The 19,953-nt window shown below is 59.7% G+C and overlaps 4 protein-coding genes across 4 annotated transcripts; 2 read left to right on the top strand and 2 right to left on the bottom strand.

Moving 5' to 3' along the window:
- Positions 1 to 143: 143 nt before the first annotated feature.
- Positions 144 to 1,310, top strand: ICAM4 (intercellular adhesion molecule 4 (Landsteiner-Wiener blood group)). Its single transcript, XM_027085222.1, has 3 exons — positions 144 to 552; positions 671 to 976; positions 1,100 to 1,310. The coding sequence occupies exons 1-3, from the start codon at positions 159 to 161 to the stop codon at positions 1,216 to 1,218; spliced, it is 819 nt and encodes a 272-aa protein (XP_026941023.1). The 5' UTR covers positions 144 to 158; the 3' UTR covers positions 1,219 to 1,310.
- Positions 1,311 to 1,442: 132 nt separating this feature from the next.
- ICAM5 (intercellular adhesion molecule 5) lies at positions 1,443 to 9,464 on the top strand. Its single transcript, XM_027085223.1, has 11 exons — positions 1,443 to 2,962; positions 3,868 to 4,137; positions 4,320 to 4,640; positions 4,862 to 5,149; positions 5,544 to 5,798; positions 5,920 to 6,168; positions 6,658 to 6,900; positions 6,979 to 7,257; positions 7,359 to 7,598; positions 8,007 to 8,273; positions 9,026 to 9,464. The coding sequence occupies exons 1-11, from the start codon at positions 2,881 to 2,883 to the stop codon at positions 9,298 to 9,300; spliced, it is 2,769 nt and encodes a 922-aa protein (XP_026941024.1). The 5' UTR covers positions 1,443 to 2,880; the 3' UTR covers positions 9,301 to 9,464.
- A 3,106-nt stretch (positions 9,465 to 12,570) lies between these two features.
- On the bottom strand, positions 12,571 to 14,962 carry ZGLP1 (zinc finger GATA like protein 1). The gene is made up of 5 exons (XM_027085858.1): positions 14,826 to 14,962; positions 14,203 to 14,622; positions 13,321 to 13,406; positions 12,867 to 12,960; positions 12,571 to 12,700 (listed from the first exon to the last, which is right to left on the bottom strand). Exons 1-5 carry the CDS (start codon positions 14,960 to 14,962, stop codon positions 12,571 to 12,573), a joined length of 867 nt encoding a protein of 288 aa, XP_026941659.1.
- A 483-nt stretch (positions 14,963 to 15,445) lies between these two features.
- FDX2 (ferredoxin 2) lies at positions 15,446 to 19,937 on the bottom strand. Its single transcript, XM_027085220.1, has 5 exons — positions 19,663 to 19,937; positions 19,521 to 19,575; positions 19,206 to 19,312; positions 16,073 to 16,160; positions 15,446 to 15,874 (listed from the first exon to the last, which is right to left on the bottom strand). Exons 1-5 carry the CDS (start codon positions 19,820 to 19,822, stop codon positions 15,718 to 15,720), a joined length of 567 nt encoding a protein of 188 aa, XP_026941021.1. The 5' UTR covers positions 19,823 to 19,937; the 3' UTR covers positions 15,446 to 15,717.
- Between the last annotated feature and the right edge of the window lie 16 nt (positions 19,938 to 19,953).

The following is a 19,953-nucleotide window of genomic DNA, read 5'->3' as shown; positions in this document are numbered from 1 at the left end:
GCGGGAGTGGGGTGTATACCGCAGGGCTCCGGGGCCCCCCGGAGCCTCTGTCTCTCTCTGCCCGGGGTGGGGCTGAAGAGGCGGTGCTGCGGGCCTCCTTATCTCCGGAGCCAGCCTTGGCTCCCTGGCGCGGGGCCCCTCAGTCCGGGCTTTTTGCCATGGGGTCTCTGCTCCTCCTCATGTTGCTGCTTTTGCTGTCGCCCTCCTACCCGCGAGGCGGGAGCGCGCGGAGGCGCCGGAGTGCGCGGACGCAAGGCCCGGGAGGCCCCTCTCCCGCGCCCCCGGAGACCTCAGCACCCTTCTGGGTGCGCATAAGCCCCGAGCTCAAGGCCGTGCCGCCGGGGGGCTCAGTGTGGCTCAACTGCAGCAGCAGCTGCCCCCTACCGGAGGGTTCCAGCCTCCGCACCGAGCTGCGGCGAGGCGACACGCTCAGTGGGCCCGGTTGGGTATCCTACCAGCTGCTGGATGTGAGGGCCTGGAGCTCCGATGTGCACTGCTTCGTCACCTGCGCGGGAGAAACGCGGGGGGCCACCGCCAGGATTACCGCCTACAGTGAGGGACAGGGGCTCAGGCCTGGCTGGGGTGCGGGGAGGAGGACGGAGCGGGGGTAACGGACAGTCGCGCTAGGGGGAGCCCTCGGACCTTGCCCAGCGGCCCCCTCTTGCCTTAGAACAGCCACGCAGCGTGATCCTGGAGCCTCCGGTCTTAATGGGCAGTGAGTACACTCTGCGCTGCCATGTGACACACGTGTTCCCCGTGGGCTTCCTGGTGGTGATTCTGAGGCGCGGTGGCCGGGTCATCTACTCCGAGAGCCTGGAGCGCTTCACCGGCCGGGATCTGGCCAACGTGACGCTGACTTACGCGTTACGCGCCAGGCCCAGTGACTTCGGGCAGCCCGTTACCTGCTACGCCCGCCTCAATCTCGATGGCCTGGTGGTCCTCAGTAGCTCGGCACCCATGACGCTGCCAGTCCTCGGTGAGGCACCCTTATAACCCTGGGAAGAGTGGGGAAGGGTTATGTGGGCCAAGCCAGAGCATGTCCATGCGGGTTGTCACACCTCCAAGTGCTCTGTTCCTAATTCTCCCCTCTTGTCTCCAGCTTGGAGCCCTGCGTCCAAAGCCTTGGCCTCCACCTCCATCGCAGCCCTTGTGGGGATCCTTCTTGTAGTGGGGGCCCTCTGCCTGAGAAAGTACCTATCGATGAAGTCTCGGGCATAGAGGCAGTGGTCCATGCTGGCTGAGCTGGAGGAAAAAGGAATCTGGAACATTTGGGGGAACCTTGCCTGGATCAATAAAGCCTTCCTCAGCCAGCTTCTGCCCCTGGGCATAAAGGTCCCCCATTAGTGCACCTCCTCTGACTGAAGTGGTCTTCTTTTTGGCCTTGCCTCTATCATTTTCTCCAAATTCCTGTCTCCCTGAGGGCACCTGAGGTTTTTCACTCTGGTCTCCCATGCCGGAGCCCCATTCCCTCTGCATTCCCAGCCGATGTAGTAAAAACCTCTCCCGCGGGCATTATCAGTGCGGTGCAGAGGGGCAAGGCATGGGCCCAGGGGGGCTTTAGGCTGTGGGAAGGCTGGTTCATGGTATGGCTTCTCCTGATTGGCTCCAGCGCTGCCACGCAGCAGCTCTGATTGGATGTTAAGTTTCCTACCCCCCCCTCGCCCTTTAGACTCTGCAGTTTCCTGGAGGGCAGGGGTGGGGAGAGAACTAATCCCCATAGTTCACCATTAGTTCTGGGAGTGAGAGCACAGGTGGGCTGGGTCAAATGTACTTTGTGAGGAACGTGGATACGCAGAAAAGATACCCATGTGTTGACTGCGGGGAAGGAGCAACCAGATGGTGAGATGGGGGGGGGCGGTGGTGTATGTCACAGATTCGCATCCTGGAAACGTCCTGTTAGTCACCGGGCCTGGTGAGCACGTGGAGGGTGTCCAAACCTGGAACCCAGATGCGGAGTCAAAAGTATCACAGTTGGTCTCTTGGTCTCGCGTGGACGCAGAATCGGGGCCTGCAGTGGATGCCTGGCAAGGCCCGCGTGGTCCAGGGCCCCGCCCGCCGAGCAGAAAGCGGATTCAGAGGCGCTCTTTGGCGGCTCCTGCTCACACAAGTCGCGTAGACACGTGCCCGCTGCACGCTGGGTAAATACAGACCCAGAGCCGAGCCGACCCTAATTTAGACGCCCGAGAACGCTGTGCGCAAGCACACACGTTCCCAACTCGCTGTCACTTTCGTCCCCGCCCCTTCTGTCGCGTGCGGGGGCGGAGCCAGAGAAAGACTAGAGGCGTAGCTGTAACCCTCAGCTCCCAGGGGTTGAAAGGGGAAGGATCAGTGAGGGAGGCATCCCCACATCCTCCCCTAGAGCCTTCTCATCCCCAGCCTGCACGTCTCAAATCTCTCCTAGCCCCCAACCCATCTCCGCTCCAGGGGGTGGGGGGGCTGGTGGGAGGGGCTAAATGTGGAGGCGGAGCTCGGAGTCCAGCTCATTATCACAGCATCTAAGCAAGGGGTGGGGTGGGGGTTTGAGAAGGGCAACCCTGCATTCCCACCACCTCAGCGTCGCCGCCGGGGACGACGCTGGAGTGCGCAGCCGCCCCCAGAACTCTCCGGGCAATGGGGCCGGCCTCCATGTAGACCCTGGGGGTCGATCGCTCCTGCCAGCACGCCTTCATCAAAGCCGGTAGCCTGGTGCACGCTCGCCTTCCCGCCCTCCCCGCGCCGCCTCTGCTGCCGCCCCCTCCTTGGAAACCAAGTTACCAACGTTAAACCAATCCCCAAGCGCAACTCAGCCTCCTCCACACCCCACCCGCCGCGCCGCGCAGTCCTCTAGCCCAGCTCAGCGCTCGCGCTCCCCTCGCCTCCTGCGCTTCCCCCGCGGCGGCGATGCCAGGACCCTCGCCAGGGCTGCACCGGGCGCTGCTCGGCCTCTGGGCTGCCCTGGGCCTGGGGCTCTTCGGTCTCTCAGGTAAGAGCCGGTCCGGCTCAGGGTGGACAGGGCGGGGTCGTAGTTTCTGGACCTGAGAAGCGGCCACAAGCCCCTCCCCGCTCCTCCCTCGCCTCGCTCCCACGCTTCTGCCCCCACCTTGAGCCCAGGGCCTTCTTCTCTATCCCTCTTCCCCCCCAACACACACTGGACACCAAGCTTCCGGACTCCTCGCTCACTCAGGTCTCTACCCTACCTTCTTCGAGATCCTGGGTGCTCTTCTGCACCCAGCCTCGAGCTCTGGAGACCCCATTATCTCCCCTGTCCCCTCCCGGGGTACCTCCTCACGCTCTGCTATGCACCATGGTCCACGGACTGGCATCTTCACCACTCGAAATCCACGAAGACCCAAATCTCACCAACTGCCGTGACTCCTAGGCACTGTTCCCGCTCCACCCGGAGCCCTGGCAACAGAGTCCATCGGCTGTTCCCGCGGTTCCTTTCATGAGCCCAGCCCCGCGTCCTCTTTCCGTACTCTTCACCCGGGTTTGGACTCCTCCCTTAACCTCGCTTGACTCAGCCTCATCTCTCTTTTGCCCTCGCTTCAACCAGTCTCCCCTTCTCCTGGCGAGAACCGTGAGAACCAGTCCGCTTCCCTTCCCCCACCCGGGGTCCCCTCTTCCCAGCATTGCTGTGTGCGTTGAAAACCCCATGTTTCCTCTCATCTCTCCCCTCCCCCCCATTCTTCCCCGTCACTCCGCTGCAATGTACCAGAGACACCCTCGAGGTCTGGACCGTGGGAGCGCGCTTGTAAACCTGAGACCTGGGCAGGACTTGGGACTCCTGGCTGTGGCCTCTGCTCATTCCCTGGGAATCCTGAGTCTGCATAGGGGCTCTTAGATCCCAGGGAGGTGGCTCCCAGGCTGAGCTCGCGTTTCTCCGGGCAGTGGTCGCGCAAGAGCCCTTCTGGGCGGACCTACAGCCCCGCGTGGCGCTCGTGGAGCGCGGGGGATCGCTGTGGCTGAATTGCAGCACCAACTGCCCACGGCCCGAGCGCGGTGGCCTGGAGACCTCGCTGCGCCGGAATGGGACCCAGAGGGGTTTGCGCTGGCTGGCGCGGCAGTTGGTGGACATCCGAGAGCCGGAGACCCAGCCCGTCTGCTTCTTCCGCTGCGCGCGACGCACACTGCAGGCTCGCGGGCTCATTCGCACTTTTCGTGAGTTCTCAGAGGCCAAGCTACTTTCCCTCCCTTCCAGGCCCCGCCCCCTGGGTAACGGGGTCCTCTCCTACAGGCCCCACCCTCTGGATCAGCACGCCCTCCCCCTCTTGGCCCCTGGGTTCCAAGCCACGTCGTGCTGAGCCCTGGCATTTCCAACAGCCGTGGTTCCCCCGTTGCAGAACGGCCGGATCGTGTAGAACTGGTGCCGCTGCCTGCCTGGCAGCCAGTGGGCGAGAACTTCACCCTGAGCTGTAGGGTCCCCGGCGCTGGGCCTCGTGGGAGTCTCACATTGACCCTGTTGCGGGGCGCCCGGGAGCTGATCCGCCGCAGCTTCTCCGGGGAGCCACCCCGAGCGCGGGGTGCGGTGCTCACAGCCACGGTACTTGCTCGGAGGGAGGACCATAGGGCCAATTTCTCGTGCCGTGCGGAGCTGGACCTTCGGCCGCATGGCCTGGGGCTGTTTGAAAACAGCTCAGCCCCCAGAGAGCTCCGAACCTTCGGTGAGTGGGTGTGAGGAGGGGACCCAGGGGGGTCGGGCCGATGTTTAAGAAGCTTGGAGGCAGAGAAATCTGAATTCTAATTCTTACCCTAACACTCACCAGCGGAAAGTTATTTTCCCCTCTGTGCCTTGAGGATAATACCATAATAGAGTGCCTGTAAAGCGCTTAGAACATATTGAGCGTTCAATACGTAAGTTCAAGCTCTGTTCTTCTACTCCCAGCCCTGCCTCCGGAACCCCCTCGCCTCGCTGCCCCCCGGCTCTTGGAAGTGGGCTCAGAAGGACCCGTAAGCTGCGCCATGGACGGGCTGTTTCCAGCCTCGGAGGCTGAGGTCTACCTGGCGCTGGGGGACCAGAGGCTGAGTCTCGATGTCACCCTCGAGGGGGACGCTCTCATGGCCACTGCCACAGCCACAGCTAGCGCAGAGCAGGAGGGCGCCAGGCAGCTGGTCTGCAACGTGACCCTGGGGGGCGAGAGTCGAGAGACCCAAGAGAACGTGACTGTCTACAGTAAGAGGGAGTGAAGTGGGGCCTCGGCGGCTCGGGGGTGGAGCCAGAGGAAGGCGAAGGCGGGGCAAATAGTGGGTGGGGCCCTGGTATCGGAATGGGCGTGGCCCGAGAGTCCCGAAGGGGCGGGGCAGATGGAAGACTCAATAGTAGCTGGAGAAGCGGAGTCTGAGCTGCCCAAAGGGGAAGGTCGCAGACCCGACGAGGATCCCTAGAGATGTGGCCTGACCACCTCAAAGGGGCGGGGCGAGAAGGGAGAGGAGCCTGAACAGCCCGAGGGGCAGGGCACGGTACCCACGGTTTGGCTGAAGTGGGGAAGGTTCGGGCTGATAAGGGGCAGCCTTGAACCGCAGGAGGGGCATGGTCAGTGGTCTCCCGGCCAATGCCCCGTCCCCAGGCTTCCCGGAACCCCTCCTGACCCTGAGCGAGCCCAACGCCCCCGAGGGGAAGATGGTGACAGTAACCTGCGCAGCCGGGACCCGAGCCCTAGTCACACTAGACGGAATTCCAGCCGCGGTCCCGGGACAGCCCGCCCAGCTCCAGCTGAACGCCACCGAGAACGACGACAGGCGTGGCTTCTTCTGCGACGCCACCCTCGAAGTTGACGGGGAGACCCTGAGAAAGAACGAGAGCGCCGAGCTGCGCGTCCTATGTGAGTTGGCCTTTAACCTCTCGCCTACCTCCGCCTGCCTGGTCTCTGGCCGTGTCATGGAAGTGGAGGATTTCCCCACGGTCCACGTCTAGCCTCTTGTATCCCATGCCCCTGCCCGCAGACGCCCCCCGGCTGGACGATTCGGACTGTCCCAGGAGCTGGACGTGGCCGGAGGGGCCCGAGCAGACCCTGCGCTGCGAGGCCCGTGGAAACCCAGAGCCCTCGGTGCACTGTGCGCGGCCCGACGGCGGGGCGGTGCTGGCCCTGGGCCTGCTGGGTCCGGTCACTCGCGCGCTCGCTGGAACTTACCACTGCACCGCGACCAACGTCCAGGGCCAGGCGGTCAAGGACGTGACTCTGACGGTGGAGTGTGAGTGGAGGTGCATAGGGCGCACCTCTGTCTGGTTCTCAGTGTCTAGGGGTGGCCTGACTACAGAGGAAGGTGGAAACAGGGTCTGAGGCGTGCCTTTGAGCAGGATTTTGAGAAAGGCAAGAGGCTGGTGAGCCGGATTAGGGGAAGATCTTAGAGAAGGATGGAGGGGAGGGGGTGGACGTGTCCACAGGAGCCTGGGGCCTGGCGTTTGAGCTGAGTCTTGGAAACGTGGGTGCTCCAAACCGGCTAACAATTTTTAAGCTAAAGACTGGGGAGGGTCCTGTGGGCACTTTGTAGGAATCAGGAAAAAAGCACACTTCAGGGCTCAGGAAGTCCCAAAACAGTGCACGGCTTGACTGGAGAGAAACTCCTTTGCTTTGGTGTCCCTGTGCAGAGCATAGCCTACCCACCTGGGATGGGAAAAAGGGTCTAGGGACATTAGACCTGTCCCTAAACCCCAAAACTCAACAACACCCTCCTCTCTAGACGCACCAGCGCTGGACAGTGTGGGCTGCCCTGAACGCATTACCTGGCTGGAAGGAACAGAGGCCTCCCTGAGCTGTGTGGCCCATGGGGTCCCGCCACCCAATGTGAACTGTGTGCGCTCTGGGGAAGCCAGGGTCGTCGAGGGCACACTGCGTGTGGTCCGGGAGCACGCGGGCACCTACCGCTGCGAAGCCACTAATGCTCGAGGGTCTGCAGCCAAAAATGTAGCCGTCACGGTGGAATGTGAGTGGGGGCAACACAGGGCAGGACGGGGTACGTCGGAATCACCCTGTCCTGACTTCCAGTCCCTCTGCCCCCCAGATGGCCCCAGTTTTGAGGAGGTGAGCTGCCCTAGCAATTGGACGTGGGTGGAAGGATCTGGGCAACTGTTTTCCTGTGAGGTGGATGGGAAGCCAGAGCCGAGCGTGGAGTGCGTTGGCTCCGGAGGCACCAGCGAGGGGGCGCTGCTGCCGCTGGCACCCCCAGACCCTGGTCCCAGAGCCCCTCAAATCCCTAGAGAACTGGCACCCGGAACCTACATCTGCAACGCCACCAATCAGCACGGTTCCGTGGTCAAGATGGTCACCGTGAGCGCGGAGTGTGAGCGAGGCCCAGGCGGGCGGGGAGTAGGGGGTGTTCCAGGTCCCGGCTTCTCCCTGAACAACGAGCCCCCCCGCCCCCACCCCATGGCTGTTTTGCAGCGCCACCGCAAATGGATGAATCTACCTGCCCGAGTCACCAGACGTGGCTGGAAGGCGCCGACGCTGCTGCGCTGGCCTGCTCCGCCCGGGGTCGCCCCTCCCCACAAGTGCTTTGCTCCCGGGAGGGCGCGCCCCGGCCGCAGCGGCTGCGCGTGTCCCGACAGGATGCAGGCATCTACCGCTGCCTGGCCACCAACGCGCACGGCACTGACGCCCGGATCGTCACCGTGGGCGTGGAGTGTGAGTTGCGGGCAGCACCAGATAGAGGGCATCCGGTCTCGGGCACAGTGACTAAAAGAGGTGGGATTCCCCGGGGGAGTTCAAGGGCACCTCCCCAGTCCCATTTCTGGGGACAAGGAATCCTGGCCTTAACATGAAATGTTAAGGGTAATGAAAACTCTAGGGAACAAGAGCCCGAGCCCGCCCCCGCCCCCTCAAGTTCTGGGTCTGAAGGGCCCTGGCGTGGGTCCCCACCTCCTTCCATTCAGTGAAGCAGGGCTCAGGATTTTAGCCCCGACAGCAGTCCAGTTGTAGGGGGATGGGGCTCTGAAGTGAGGCAGGATCTTTGCCTGCTCATCTCAAGAGGGACAGTCTCAGAAGGGGGCTCTCGGTCAGCGGCTGGCCCCTTCAACCTCCTGTCCCCTGTAGACCGCCCCGTCGTGGCCGAGCTGGCTGCCTCGCCTCCAGGAGGCGTGCGGCCAGGAGGGAACTTCACGCTGACCTGCCGAGCGGAGGCTTGGCCCCCAGCCCAGATCAGCTGGCGTGCGCCCCCGGGGGCGCTCAACATCGGCCTGTCAAGCAACAACAGCACGCTGAGCGTGGCGGGCGCTATGGGCAGCCACGGCGGCGAGTATGAGTGCGCAGCCACCAACGCGCATGGGCGCCACACCCGGCGCATCACCGTGCGCGTGGCTGGTAAGTAGCAGCTGGTGGGGGGGGGGCCTGGGCGAGGGATCTACAGGGGGCTGTGACCCGCGCCTTTGGACTCTTGACCCCGTCCCTGCCTCCCTCTCAGTCCCCACAGATGAGACAGAAGTGAGCCGGGGTGGAAATTAGGGGCGCCCTGGCGGGTGGGGCTTTGATGGCGCAGTGGGGGTGGCAAGTGGAAGGAGAGGGAGCTGACGAGCCCAAGGGAAGGGAACCTTCGGGGCTGTGACTGCTGTGAGGAGGGACTTAACTTTGGGTGGGTTCTGCGTGGTGAAGGCTTGATCCAATTCACCTTCCAGCGTGCGGCTGTGGAGAAGGGGGTCTGGAGAGGGACAGAGGCAGAGGATAGTGGTGGGGACCCAGCAGGATCCTGCTGCCGCTTCGCGTATCTCTGGGGCTGGGGTCTTTCTGGGGTGGAGGAATGACTGGGTTCCCCCCCGCCCCACCATCCTTTTGAGGGTGAGGAGAGTTGCTTGACTTCCTGGGTATCTCTGGGGCTAGGGGCTTAAATCCTCCCTGTGATGGGGTGGCCCATAAAATGGGTCTAGGGCCTCACCCGAGCTGGGGGTGGCCTTACTGGGGTCTCTCCTTTCCTCCAAGGCTGGGTTCCCTGGGGCTCCCTGCCAGGCACGTGAGAACTGACCTCATGCCTGTGGGGAGGGGCAGAAGTGGCCCGGGCTTGGTGTGTTGGATGGGTGGGGGGAGCTCGACCATCTTCTTTGAGCGTCCGCACCCCGCAGGTCCGTGGCTATGGGTCGCTGTGAGCGGCGCGGCTGGGGGCGCGGCGCTGCTGGCCGCGGGGGCCGGCCTGGCCTTCTACGTGCAGTCCACCGCCTGCAAGAAGGGCGAATATAATGTGCAGGAGGCCGAGAGCTCGGGTGAGGCCGTGTGTCTCAACGGCGCGGGTGCCGGCGCCGGCGGGGGCGGGGGCGCCGAAGGTGCAACTGAAGCTGCGGGCACCGCAGAGGCGCCGGCGGGGGGCGAGGTCTTTGCCATCCAGCTGACGTCAGCGTGAGCCTGCTCCCCTCTCCCCGCGGGCCGGGGGACGCCCCCCAGACTCACACGGGGGCTTATTTATTGTTCTATTTATTTATTTATTTATTTATTTATTTAATTCAATTCCAGGGGCGTCACCCCCCATTTTCTAACCCCCTTCCCCAATAAAGTTTTTATAAAGGACTTCGGCTCCATCTGTTTCAGTCCGCGATGCAGAAGCAACGCAGGGTTCGAATCCCAACCCTGTGGGTGTTTATTTAAAAAACCATTTTTGCTTTTGAGGGCCTACTACGTGTCAGGCACAGTCCAAGCCGCCATTTCGCCATGTGACCGGGAGTTTGCGCTCTCCGTGCCCTGTTTCGTGTTCTCCCTGGACCCTTGGGTGGGGGTGGGGACCTGGCTCCTTCCTCCCTCTCTATGCTTATCTCTTCCGCCCAGCGCTGCCCTCTAATCCGGCTAATGTTGGGGGTGGGAGCTGGGTGCTTCCCCCAGGCCTGCTTCCAGGAGGAGCTGAGGCTGCCTTCCCTGGATGGGTGGAGGCCCTTTCCCAGGGGTCTGGGCATCGCCCCAGCCCTGAGGCCTTGCAGGGATGGGTAAAGGAAGCTGCAGCTCCGAGTGTCAGCCGCTGCGATGTCCCTCCTATTACAGGGTGCACCCCTGCCCCACCCTCAAGGCCTCCTCCCTCCTGTGTCCATCCGCGGTGCCTCAGTTTACCCACAAGCTGCCTTTCGACTTGGCCCATCACGATTCGGAAAAGACACATAGGGTATCAGCCACATCCCCGCCCCCTGCTCACCACCAGTCAACCCCCTCACCCCCCACAGCAGAAGGAGAGAACAGCTGGGCCTCCTCCACCCCCCGTTTCCTCCTCCCTCAAAAGCAGGAACACAGAGCTGCCAGAAGGAAGCGGGCCTGGACTGCTCCAGCTCCACCGGCTGCCCCTCACAAACATTGCGGGAGCAAAAGTGAGAGCAGGAAACTGGGGCACTAGAGGCTAAGCCAGTGCCGGGTGCCAGGTACAAAAGGCCACGAGGCCCAAACGTGGTACAGCCCCTGCTGTCCGGCCCCCATCACCTCTCTCCTTGCCCACCCGCATCCTTGAGGTTCCGTGAATCCCAAACTCCTGCCTGCCACAGGGCCTTTGCTCTTGCCATTACCTCTGCCCCAGGTGTCCTCATTTCAAATAGTTCCTTTGTTTCTTCTGGCCGCACTGCCAGCATGTGGGATCTTAGTTCCCTGACCAGGGATCGAACCCGTGCCCCCCACAGTGGAAGCGCAGATTCCTAACCCCTGGACCACCAGGGAATTCCCAGCTAGTTCCTTACTGTCAGGTCTCTACACAAAGGTCACACCTGCTCAGAGAGGCTTTCCCTGAGAACGCGGTAGCAGCCCAACTCCTCACTTCCTTACATACTTTATTTTCTCTGTAGCATGATCACTACTTGACATTCTATTAGATACTTACTGAATACCTGTTTACTGTCACTCTCGAATATTGGCTTTGCTAGGGATCTCTGTTCCATTCATAACTGAGTGCCTCATCGGGACCTGGCACACAGTAGTTGGTCAATAAATGTTGACTACGTCGATAAAAACAGCCAGGGGTTTGTAGACACACAGTCTGAGACCCTCGTGTGCTGTGTCTCTCCCCGAAGAGCTTCTCCATGCTGGGCACTGGTGGTGGTGGTGGTGGGGCATATCACGGTCAAGAACAGAGAGGTGGTGACCTTGGACCTCTGAAGTCATGGTCCAGTAGGGGAGATGAATGTGAATGAAATAACCCTGGACCAGTAGCGAGGTGAAACTTCTGGTAGGTTCTAAGAGAGAGATGAGCAAAGAGCTGAACTAGAGCCTGACGTGGGGTGGGAGGGGGGGTGTCCATTTTAGGCTGGGGGGGGTCAAGGAAGGGGTCTCTGAAGATGTGGTGTTGGGGCAGAGCCCACCCCCACTCCAGTGATGCGAAAGGCAGCAGCTACGGGAGACCTGGGGGAGGGTGTTTTGAGCCAAGCAAGCGGGGTACTGAATGAGTCAGGGATCCGAGGGCTGAGGAATCTGGACCCAAGCCTTCCCCACAGGCTCACTCAGGAGAGTCAAAGGGGGTCTCAGAGGGGCTCGCCTTCCCAGGGCCAGTGGACCTGCAGGCCTCACTCACCCCTCACAGCAGGGACCACCCCTGCCCACTCTGCATCTCACCCATCCTTGATGCCCCCCTCCTCCCTCCCTCCCTCCCAGTGAGTAGTGGTGGCCTGTGTGTCCTGGCAACAGGGGTAGAGCTCAGTGTGTCCCATGTGGCTTTTGGCTTCAGGTTGGGGACACACTTTGGTGGGGTTAGAGAGATCTTGAAAGGGAGGAGGGGACACAGTAGGGACTGGTGTGTGAAAGGATGCAGGACGGAGACATTCTCTAGGCAAGGGTGGAGCTGCCAGATACAGGGCCCACTTGTGTGTGTATCACCGTGGGCCAACTTGTGCCACCTATGTTTCTTTCATGTGTGTCTGTATCGTGCATGTGTATGTGTCCTGTGTGTACATCAACACGTGTGTCTATTGGTGGATGTGCGTCTGTCAATGTCTTGCTGTCTTGTGTGTGGTCTGTGTGTCTCGTGATTGTCGCACATATGTGTCTGCTGATGCGTCTCTGGCCGTGCCGCAAGGCATGTGGGATCTTAGTTCCCTGACCAGGGACTGAACCTGTGCCCCCTACAGTGGAAGCGGGGAGTCTTAACCACTGGACCCCCGGGGATGTCCCACTGTGTGTATCTTTCTGAACGTGTTGTCTGTCTCTGCATGTGGTGGCTGTCGCCCTGTATGGGGTGCTGTAATGAATGGGGCTAATTCCCAGGTGGTGCCTGTCTACACGACTGTGTGTGTCCCTCAGAACCCCACCGAGAAAACCCCTTCCCCACATTCCTGGGCCAGGGGAGAGGCGGGGGAGAGCGCGCAAGGTGGGATCCCAAAGTCACAGTGCCCTTTATCTGAGGAGTTCTGCTCTTTATTGTCACTGTTATTAACAATATGAGTTTCACAGCCACAAGCATTTCCTGAGGGGGTGAGGTTCTCAGCCAAGCCTGGCTGAAGCAGGGGCCAAGGAGGGGGCCAGTGACCCCGTGAGCCAGGAGCTCTGGGGCCTGAGGCCTGGGTCTTCCACCTGGTGTCTCTGAATGGGGAGGGGGCAGAGAGGAGGCAGGCTGCACCCCTCAAGACCCAAGTTCTTTCCCCTAGGAGGCCTTCAGCCCATTCTTCCCCTGGAGAAACTGAGGCAGGACAGGCTCGGCTGGATGAGGAAAGGCTTACCCTTCCTGAGTTGGGACTGGGTGGGGACCCAGCAACACCCCACATCTGCCACACAGCCTCTTGGGCTGGACACTTTTCCTGGGCACCAGCCAGCAGCTGGAGCACCGGGTACCATATTTCTTGTACCTGGGATGGGAGTGCAAGAAACCAACATTCAGCAGGGGCCCAGAAATCACCACGGGTGAGCCCCGTTCCCCAAGAGGTGGGTGTTTCCTCTTCCGCAAACCCCACACCGGCTAAGCATGGACTGATGCGAAGACCCCACCCCAAATCCCTCCTCCATTCTGAGGACCTGATACCACAGGCGTTGCAGAGGGGGGTCCCATCTTCGGCATCTCTCCAGAGTGGGGTCCTCTGGGTCCTACAGGAAGCACAGCGTCGGGGCCCTGAAAGGGAAGAGGCCAAAGGGCAAGGGTCAGAGGCCAAGAGTCCGAGCTCAGGAGGCCTGTGTGGGATGGGCATTTTGGGGGGGTGGGGTCTCTGTGAAGGCCCCACCCAGCTCCGGGCCAGCCCCGGTGTTGCCAGATCTAAGACAGAGGGAAAGCCAAGAAGGGAGACAGATGGCAAAGCTCAGCAGAGGAAGAAGCCGGGGGCGTGGGTGACTCAGCCTGAGTGGAGGGGGATGCTGAGTGCTGAGACTCCTGGATGGGTCTAAATAGGGAAGCGGGATGGGGAGAAAGACAAGGAAGAAATGAAACTGTACCCCCCCCCCAAGTATTTATAGCTCTCAAGTCTCCAAGACTCACCCAGAGCCTCGCTGCCTCTTGCGTTGGCCTCTGGGACTCTGGCAGGGCCTGGTGGGGGACCCTGAGAGCGGGTGCTGCAGGCCAGGCTGGGGAGTAGACAAGGTGTTAGCACCGAGGGTCTGTCTGTATGCTGTCCCAGATAGCCCCCAATTGAAGATTTACGATCAGGCAACCCCCAAGGAGGCATCTGATGTCTGAAAGTCCTGGCCTTGCACCTCATTAATATCACAGACATAACCATTTGAAAAGACACTAAGCCTGGGGCCAGCCTGCCAGGTTTGTTTTTGTTTTGTTTTGCTATTTTTTTTTTTTGCTGCAACCAGCGGCTTGTGGGAATTTAGTTCCCCGACTGTGGATGGAACCCCGGCCCACGGCAGTGAAAGTCCACGTCTTAACCACTGGACTGCCAGGGAATTCCCCAGCCTGCCAGGTTGAAAGCTCAGCTCTCCCACCTCTTTGCCGTGTGACCAAGGACAAGAGATCTCATCCTCTGCGCCTTAGTTTCTGCATCTGTAAAGTGGGCCTCACGGGGTTCAGCGAGCCCATACACACCAAGTGCTACCTGTTACCTCTATGACTGTTGTCATGTCTGACAAACGGTAGCTATTATCATTGCTGGAAAAACTAACAGAAGCAGCAGCTCCGGGTATGGTCAGGCCTCTTAAGAAGAGACCCAGGCTCAGACCTGGATGTGACTGGCTCATAGCAGCAGGGACAGGGACTGACACCAGCCTGAGGTCTCGCTCAGAGATGGGGCCATTTGTAAGGCAGGGCTGAGGTGGGAGTCCATGACGGCATTCCTGGGAGCACCTGCCCCCGGGCCTCTGCACTGTTACCACTGTTACTTGCATAAAGGGTGCCCTTGCTCAGGCCAGCCCCTACCTGTAGGTGGGTATGATCTGTAGGCTGGAATCTGGCTTTATCTGAAACTTCAGGGTCACCCCCTCGAACTGGGGGTCCACTTTCTCGGCACCCCGCTGGGGGTTCGACTGCTTCCGGGGTCTCCTCTGTGGCTGGGCTGAAGAGGCCGGGGGAGCCACTCGGGGCCCCAGGCTGCGGCTCTGCTGGCTGACTGGGGTCAGCATGTTCTTGGTATCCTTGGCCGGAGGTAGGGCTCCCAGAGTCTCCAGGGCCTTCGGCTCCCAGCAGGGCCCTAGGGCCTGAGTGTCCCAGGTGGCGGGCTGGGCCAGCCCCTCTGCTGTCTCTTGGAGGAAGTGAAGGGCGGTGACCGAGTCCTGGTGTGCAGGCCAGAAGGACCTGGGGACAAGGGGCAGTGCGGTCACCCCACTCCCTGGGCGGTACCTACATGAGTCTCAGGCACAGGGGGCAAGAAGAACTGTATAGCCTCTGACCCCCATATGACTCCAAGTATCCCTGGGGACCGGGACCTCTTCCTTGTAAGTACCAGGAACTAACATTTTGACCCCTGAGTAACCCCAGGAACCAGAGGTCATGATCCCTTGACCACTGGGCCAGGTTGGGGGAAGGGCCGCTCCTTAACGCACCTGCCACTGGGTCTGAGGCATCCTGGGGTCTTTGGTGCCTGCTGGGTGGCGAGTTCCGGGGGCGGTTCGGGGTCCAGACAGGGCGGCGCCAGCAGCTCTCGAAGCATCGACAAGTCCGGGGCTGGCTCGGCCTCCATTGTGCCCCAGCCCTTACCCACTTCCCAAATCTCGCCCGGCCCCGCCCACGCCAGGCCCACCCGATGAGCCCCACCTGCTTGGGGCGGGGGCGCTTCTGGCCCTGGGTGCAAGGAGCTCCACCTGAGGGGGGCGGGGCCAGTGGGATCGGGCGCCTCTGACCTGCGATATTGGGCACGGGCTTCGAAGCCTCCACCCTCAGGCCAGCCTCCGTCCTCTCTCCCTTCCGACCCTGCTTAGGTGGCCTGATCACCCCTTTCGGCCAAGAGCAGCCTGGACCCCTCCAAATCCTTCCGCGGCTGAGGGGCGGGGCCTTGCCACGCTGATCCTCAGACTCGCGGGCCCTATGAGGCCTCTTTCTCAGTTTCCCGCTGGCCCATCACCACCGTGGGAGGGGAAAGCTGGAGGCCTGGAAGTTGCAGTTGTAGACCCCAGGGCCTGTACTCCCACCCGCACCCCCCGCAAGGACACTCAAGATGCCGGAAGTCTGTGAGCCGGTTTTATTATCTCTCCGATTAGGTTCCACCCCTATCCACACCCCCATTTTCAGGGGTTTGGGGGAGGCTGACCCAACAGGGGCCCTGTCCCCACCAGAGCCTGGACGCGGGATCTCTCTGAAGCACGCGTTCTGGCCTTCCGGTTGCTTCCGCCATCTCTCCCGGGCCTGTCCCGTGCTCTGGGCGGGGCTGGCAACTTGGCTATTCCTCCAGTCCTGGCCCTGGGGCCGTGAGTGTCTGGGACCATCCAGCTGCCTGAGTCAGTGGGGCTTGGGGACGTGGCCGTCCACGTAGAAGTTCCTGGTGATCTTGGGCAGGGTGAATTCAGCCCCTTCCAGCTCAGGTGTCAGCACAATCTGGCAGCCCAGCCGGGAGTTCTCTTGGAGGAGGGGGGCCATGTCCAGCATGTCGTCCTCCCTGGAGCAAGGGGGGCAGCGATTATTAATGGGTCTGGGGGAGTGGCCAGAAAGGAAGCTCTCCTGCCAGCAGCAGGAGCAGGGAGAAAAGCTGGGGCTGCCCTCTGCTGCTGACGGGGTGGAACTCTGGACACCCGGAACGCCAAGGCTCAGCAACCAAGCCCTGCAGCTCAGAGCTGGGAGGGGCCCCCCTGCTCACCTCTCGTCAGGAGGAGGCAGAAGGTCCAGGTGGTCCTCGCTCACATACACGTGGCAGGTGGAGCACGCCAGGGAGGCTTCACAGGCTCCTGGGGACAGCAAGTGAGGGAGCATTGGTAAGGGGAGTGGTCAGGCAGGTGCCATTCAGTGAAGGACATAAAGGAGAATCCCTTTGTTTCTTTATTATTATTATTATTATTTTTTTTTTTTTGGCCACACCACATGGATTGGGGATCTTATTTCCCCGACCAGGGATCAAACCCAGGTCCACGGCAGTGAGAGCCAAGTCTTAACCGCTGGACCACCAGGGAATTCCCAAGAATCCCTTCGTTTCACCACTCGACCCTCATTTCTCCCTCCCGGGCCTGCACGCCCACTGTGGGCACCCTCCACCCACCCTGTCATTGACTTAGCTGGCTGTTCCTGACCTGCACATAGTTTTTGCAAAAGGACGCCCGGGGTTTCCCCCAAACTCCCCAGCAGGCTGAGGACCAGGCTGGATACCTGGAATCGTTAATGAGCGTGGACCTGACTTCAGTGTAGCTGAGAGGGGACAGGCCAGGCAGGTTTCCTGTAGCCTGTGGGCCCTTGCTGCGACCCTGCCACTGTGCTGGGCTTCCCTGCTGCTGCTGAAGGAGGGACCGGCTCACTCAGCATCTAATGCTGCAGCAGGGGAAGGGGTTAGGGAATAAGGGTTGGAAGATGGGGAGTCTGGGATTTCCTGCTTGCCCCTGGACACATTCCCAACCTTCTGATTGATCACTGGGAACTGTGCTCCGAAATAATGTTCCTCCTGGCCTAAAGCCTTCCAAAGGTTTTTTTTTTTTTTTTCCCCCAAAGGGTTTTTATAGACAGAATAAAACCCAAACCCCTCCACTCAGTCCTTGAGATGCTCCCACCCCCGCACTCACCCACTTCAGCCACACCGGCCCCCTCACTCAACTCCTCCATGCCAAGCTCATCCCCACCACCGGACCTCTGCATCTTCCATACTCTTGATCTGGAATGCTCTTCTCTCCACTCCTTCCATGGCTACGTCCTTGTTGTCTTTGGGGACTCAGCTGTCCTCCAAGTGCCCCATTTCTTGTCCTTCCCCTGACCCTTGTTATCTCTTAAATAATTTCTGGACAGTATTTATCACAGTGTGAAATTACCATCATAATTTCTGGGTTTACCTGTGCTCTGTCAACCTGCCCTCTTCTCTCTGTACTCAGCACTGAGCCTGGCAGGTTGTAGATGCTCCAGAGATGCTTGTTATAAGTGAACGGGACAGAATTCTCTTTTCTCTTCCGGACATGTCGGACAATAAGGGTGGTGCTGCAAGGCAGCCTCCTGAACCAGCAGACCATCCCTGTGGGCTACGGTGACTAATTTGCCCACCCTTCCAGTCTCTGGGGAAGAAACTGTCTGGGCCTCAAAACTGCCAGTAGTTCCCAGGCATCTCTTCCTCAGCCCTCTTTCCCAACTCGTTAGCGTCCTTACCCCATGAGACAGATTATCTAATGTAATCGTCCCAACTACTCACTGCACACCAACTATATGCCAGGTACTACACACTACACATGAGATCTGTTTAATCCTCACAGCAATCTGGTGAGATAGGAACTAAATTATCCCATTTTATAGATGAGGCCGAGAGATGCTAAGGACCTTGCTCACGGTCACACAGTTGGCAACAGCAAAATCTGAACACAGCCCACTTGCCTTGAAAATTCATGTTCTAATCTCTGTCATGAACTGCCAATCACTGGATTCCAGAACAGAACTTTAGGTAGGTTTGCTATGACCCCCACGCCCCACACACACATTCCTACCACTCTCCCCGTCTAATGATTAAATCAGCTCCCTATTACATATACCCAACAGCTAACCCTGTACACTTTTTGTTTGTTTGTTTTTGTTTTTGTTTTTGCTTTTGCTTTTGCGGTACTCGGGCTTCTCACTGTTGTGGCCTCTCCCGTTGCGGAGCACAGGCTCCGGACGCGCAGGCCCAGCGGCCATGGCTCACGGGCCCAGCCGCTCCGCGGCATGTGGGATCCTCCCAGACCGGGGCACGAACCCCCGTCCCCTGCATCGGCAGGCGGACCCCCAACCACTGCGCCACCAGGGAAGCCCCCTGTACACTTTTTAAAAGACTGCTCTTCCCAGTTGCTCATGATATAATTACATGTTTATGCATGGGATTATTGTCCCTATTAGGTTGAAATTGGTGTGAAATGACACGGGCCTTATCTGTTTTTTACATTGCTACCTGGCACACAGTAAGTGTTCAATAGTCACAGAAGAGCAGCACAGATTAGTGGCTAAAATAGGCTGGGTTTGCTTGAATCTAGTTTTGCCACTTACTTGAACTTGGACCAGGTCTGCTCAACCTAAGGCTCAGTTTCCTCACCTATAAGATAGGATAATATTCTCCCCTCCTGCATAAAGTTTTCATGGAATAGATTCAATCAGTTAATATGTGTTAACAGGCTTAAAGTAATGTCTGCTATTATTGTATTTCCTCTAACAAATACTGATTTAATACCTGTTACATCTAAATACCATGACAGGCAACAAATAAGTGTGAACAAGGCAAACAGTGTTTCTGATCTGATTCTGGGGAGAGATGACAAAGAAGGAAACAAAACAATGAGAAGTGCTACGCAGAGAATAAAACACACTGAGATGACAGTTATCGGGGCATGGGGACTTTAGTTGGACCAAGGGGGACAAGACTGTCAGGAAGATGACATTTACATCGGGACCTGAAGGATGAGAAGGAGCCAGAAGATCTGGTGGGAAAGCACTTCTGATGGAACGGCAAATGCGAAGGCCTTGAGGCAGGCATGAACTGGGCTGTTTGAAGAAGAGCAAGAAAGCCAGTGTGGCTAGAAGAGAGGGAGGAAAAAGGAAGAGAATACAAGCTCCTGGAGGGCAGGAGTTTTAGTAACCTCTAGCAAATGCTCAATAAATAACTGCTGAATGAATGAAGGTTAAGAGGCAGGGAATGAGACTGTGGTGCGGAGTCTGAAGTTTACCCATGTTTGGTGGGAAGCCATGCAGGGTTAAGTAGTGGAGAATCATATCTGACTTATGGGGTTTTTTTAACGAATGAATACGGGCCTCCCCAGTTCCCTGTGCCCGGCTCCCACCTTCCAGATCCACCCCATGGCGCTGGGCCAGGTAGAGAACATTGTCCCCGACTCTGCCGCTCACCGGAATCCGTTGGCCTGACCGGTCTACGAACACCACGTTCACCCTGAGGACAGATCGGGGTGCAGATGACGAACTGGATGATGGGCACAGGGACCAGGTGTAATCTAGGATTAGGGAGTCGCGTTTGGGGCTTGATGGACTGGGGATTAGGGTGATACAGAAGGGGGACCCAGGGATGAGGCTGTAGGGCTAGGTGAGGACCGGAGAAACCTCGTGAAATTAGTAATGGGGGACCTGGCCCCCACACTCACACGTCCCCGGGCCGCTCGGGGCCGCCGGCTTCTTCCTCTCCCGCCGGGCGCGAGCCTAGAAAACACGGTTGGGTGAGCAGCCATGCCGCGCCCGGCCGGCGTCCAATAGGTTAACGCTGCCCGTCCGGAGCGCCCCAGGTACCTGTCGCCCGGAACTTCTTGGCTGTCGCAGGCGCCGCCGCCGCCTCCCCGGACCCCCAAAAGCCCCCGGGTCGGCACCACCAGGCACCCCTGGCCGCCCGCAGCAGGAACCCAGCATTCACGCCTCCCCATGCCACGGAGGCGGCCATGACAGGCATCATGTGACCCAGAGACTAAGTATGCGCCGTGGCGCACGCGAGAGAGATGGGCCCGTAATTGCCCGAACATAAGCGCCGACATTTTTGCGTGGGGGCGTGCGACAGAAGTGAGTCCAGGAGGAGGCTTGCCAGAG

Source organism: Aethalodelphis obliquidens, unplaced genomic scaffold, assembly GCF_003676395.1.
Source record: "Aethalodelphis obliquidens isolate GAN/ISIS:26980383/991018 unplaced genomic scaffold, ASM367639v1 scaffold53, whole genome shotgun sequence".
In the NCBI taxonomy this organism is placed as follows: Eukaryota; Metazoa; Chordata; class Mammalia; order Artiodactyla; family Delphinidae; genus Aethalodelphis; species Aethalodelphis obliquidens.
The sequence above is the reverse complement of the archived record's forward strand: the minus strand, read 5'-3'. Positions and strand labels throughout refer to the sequence as shown.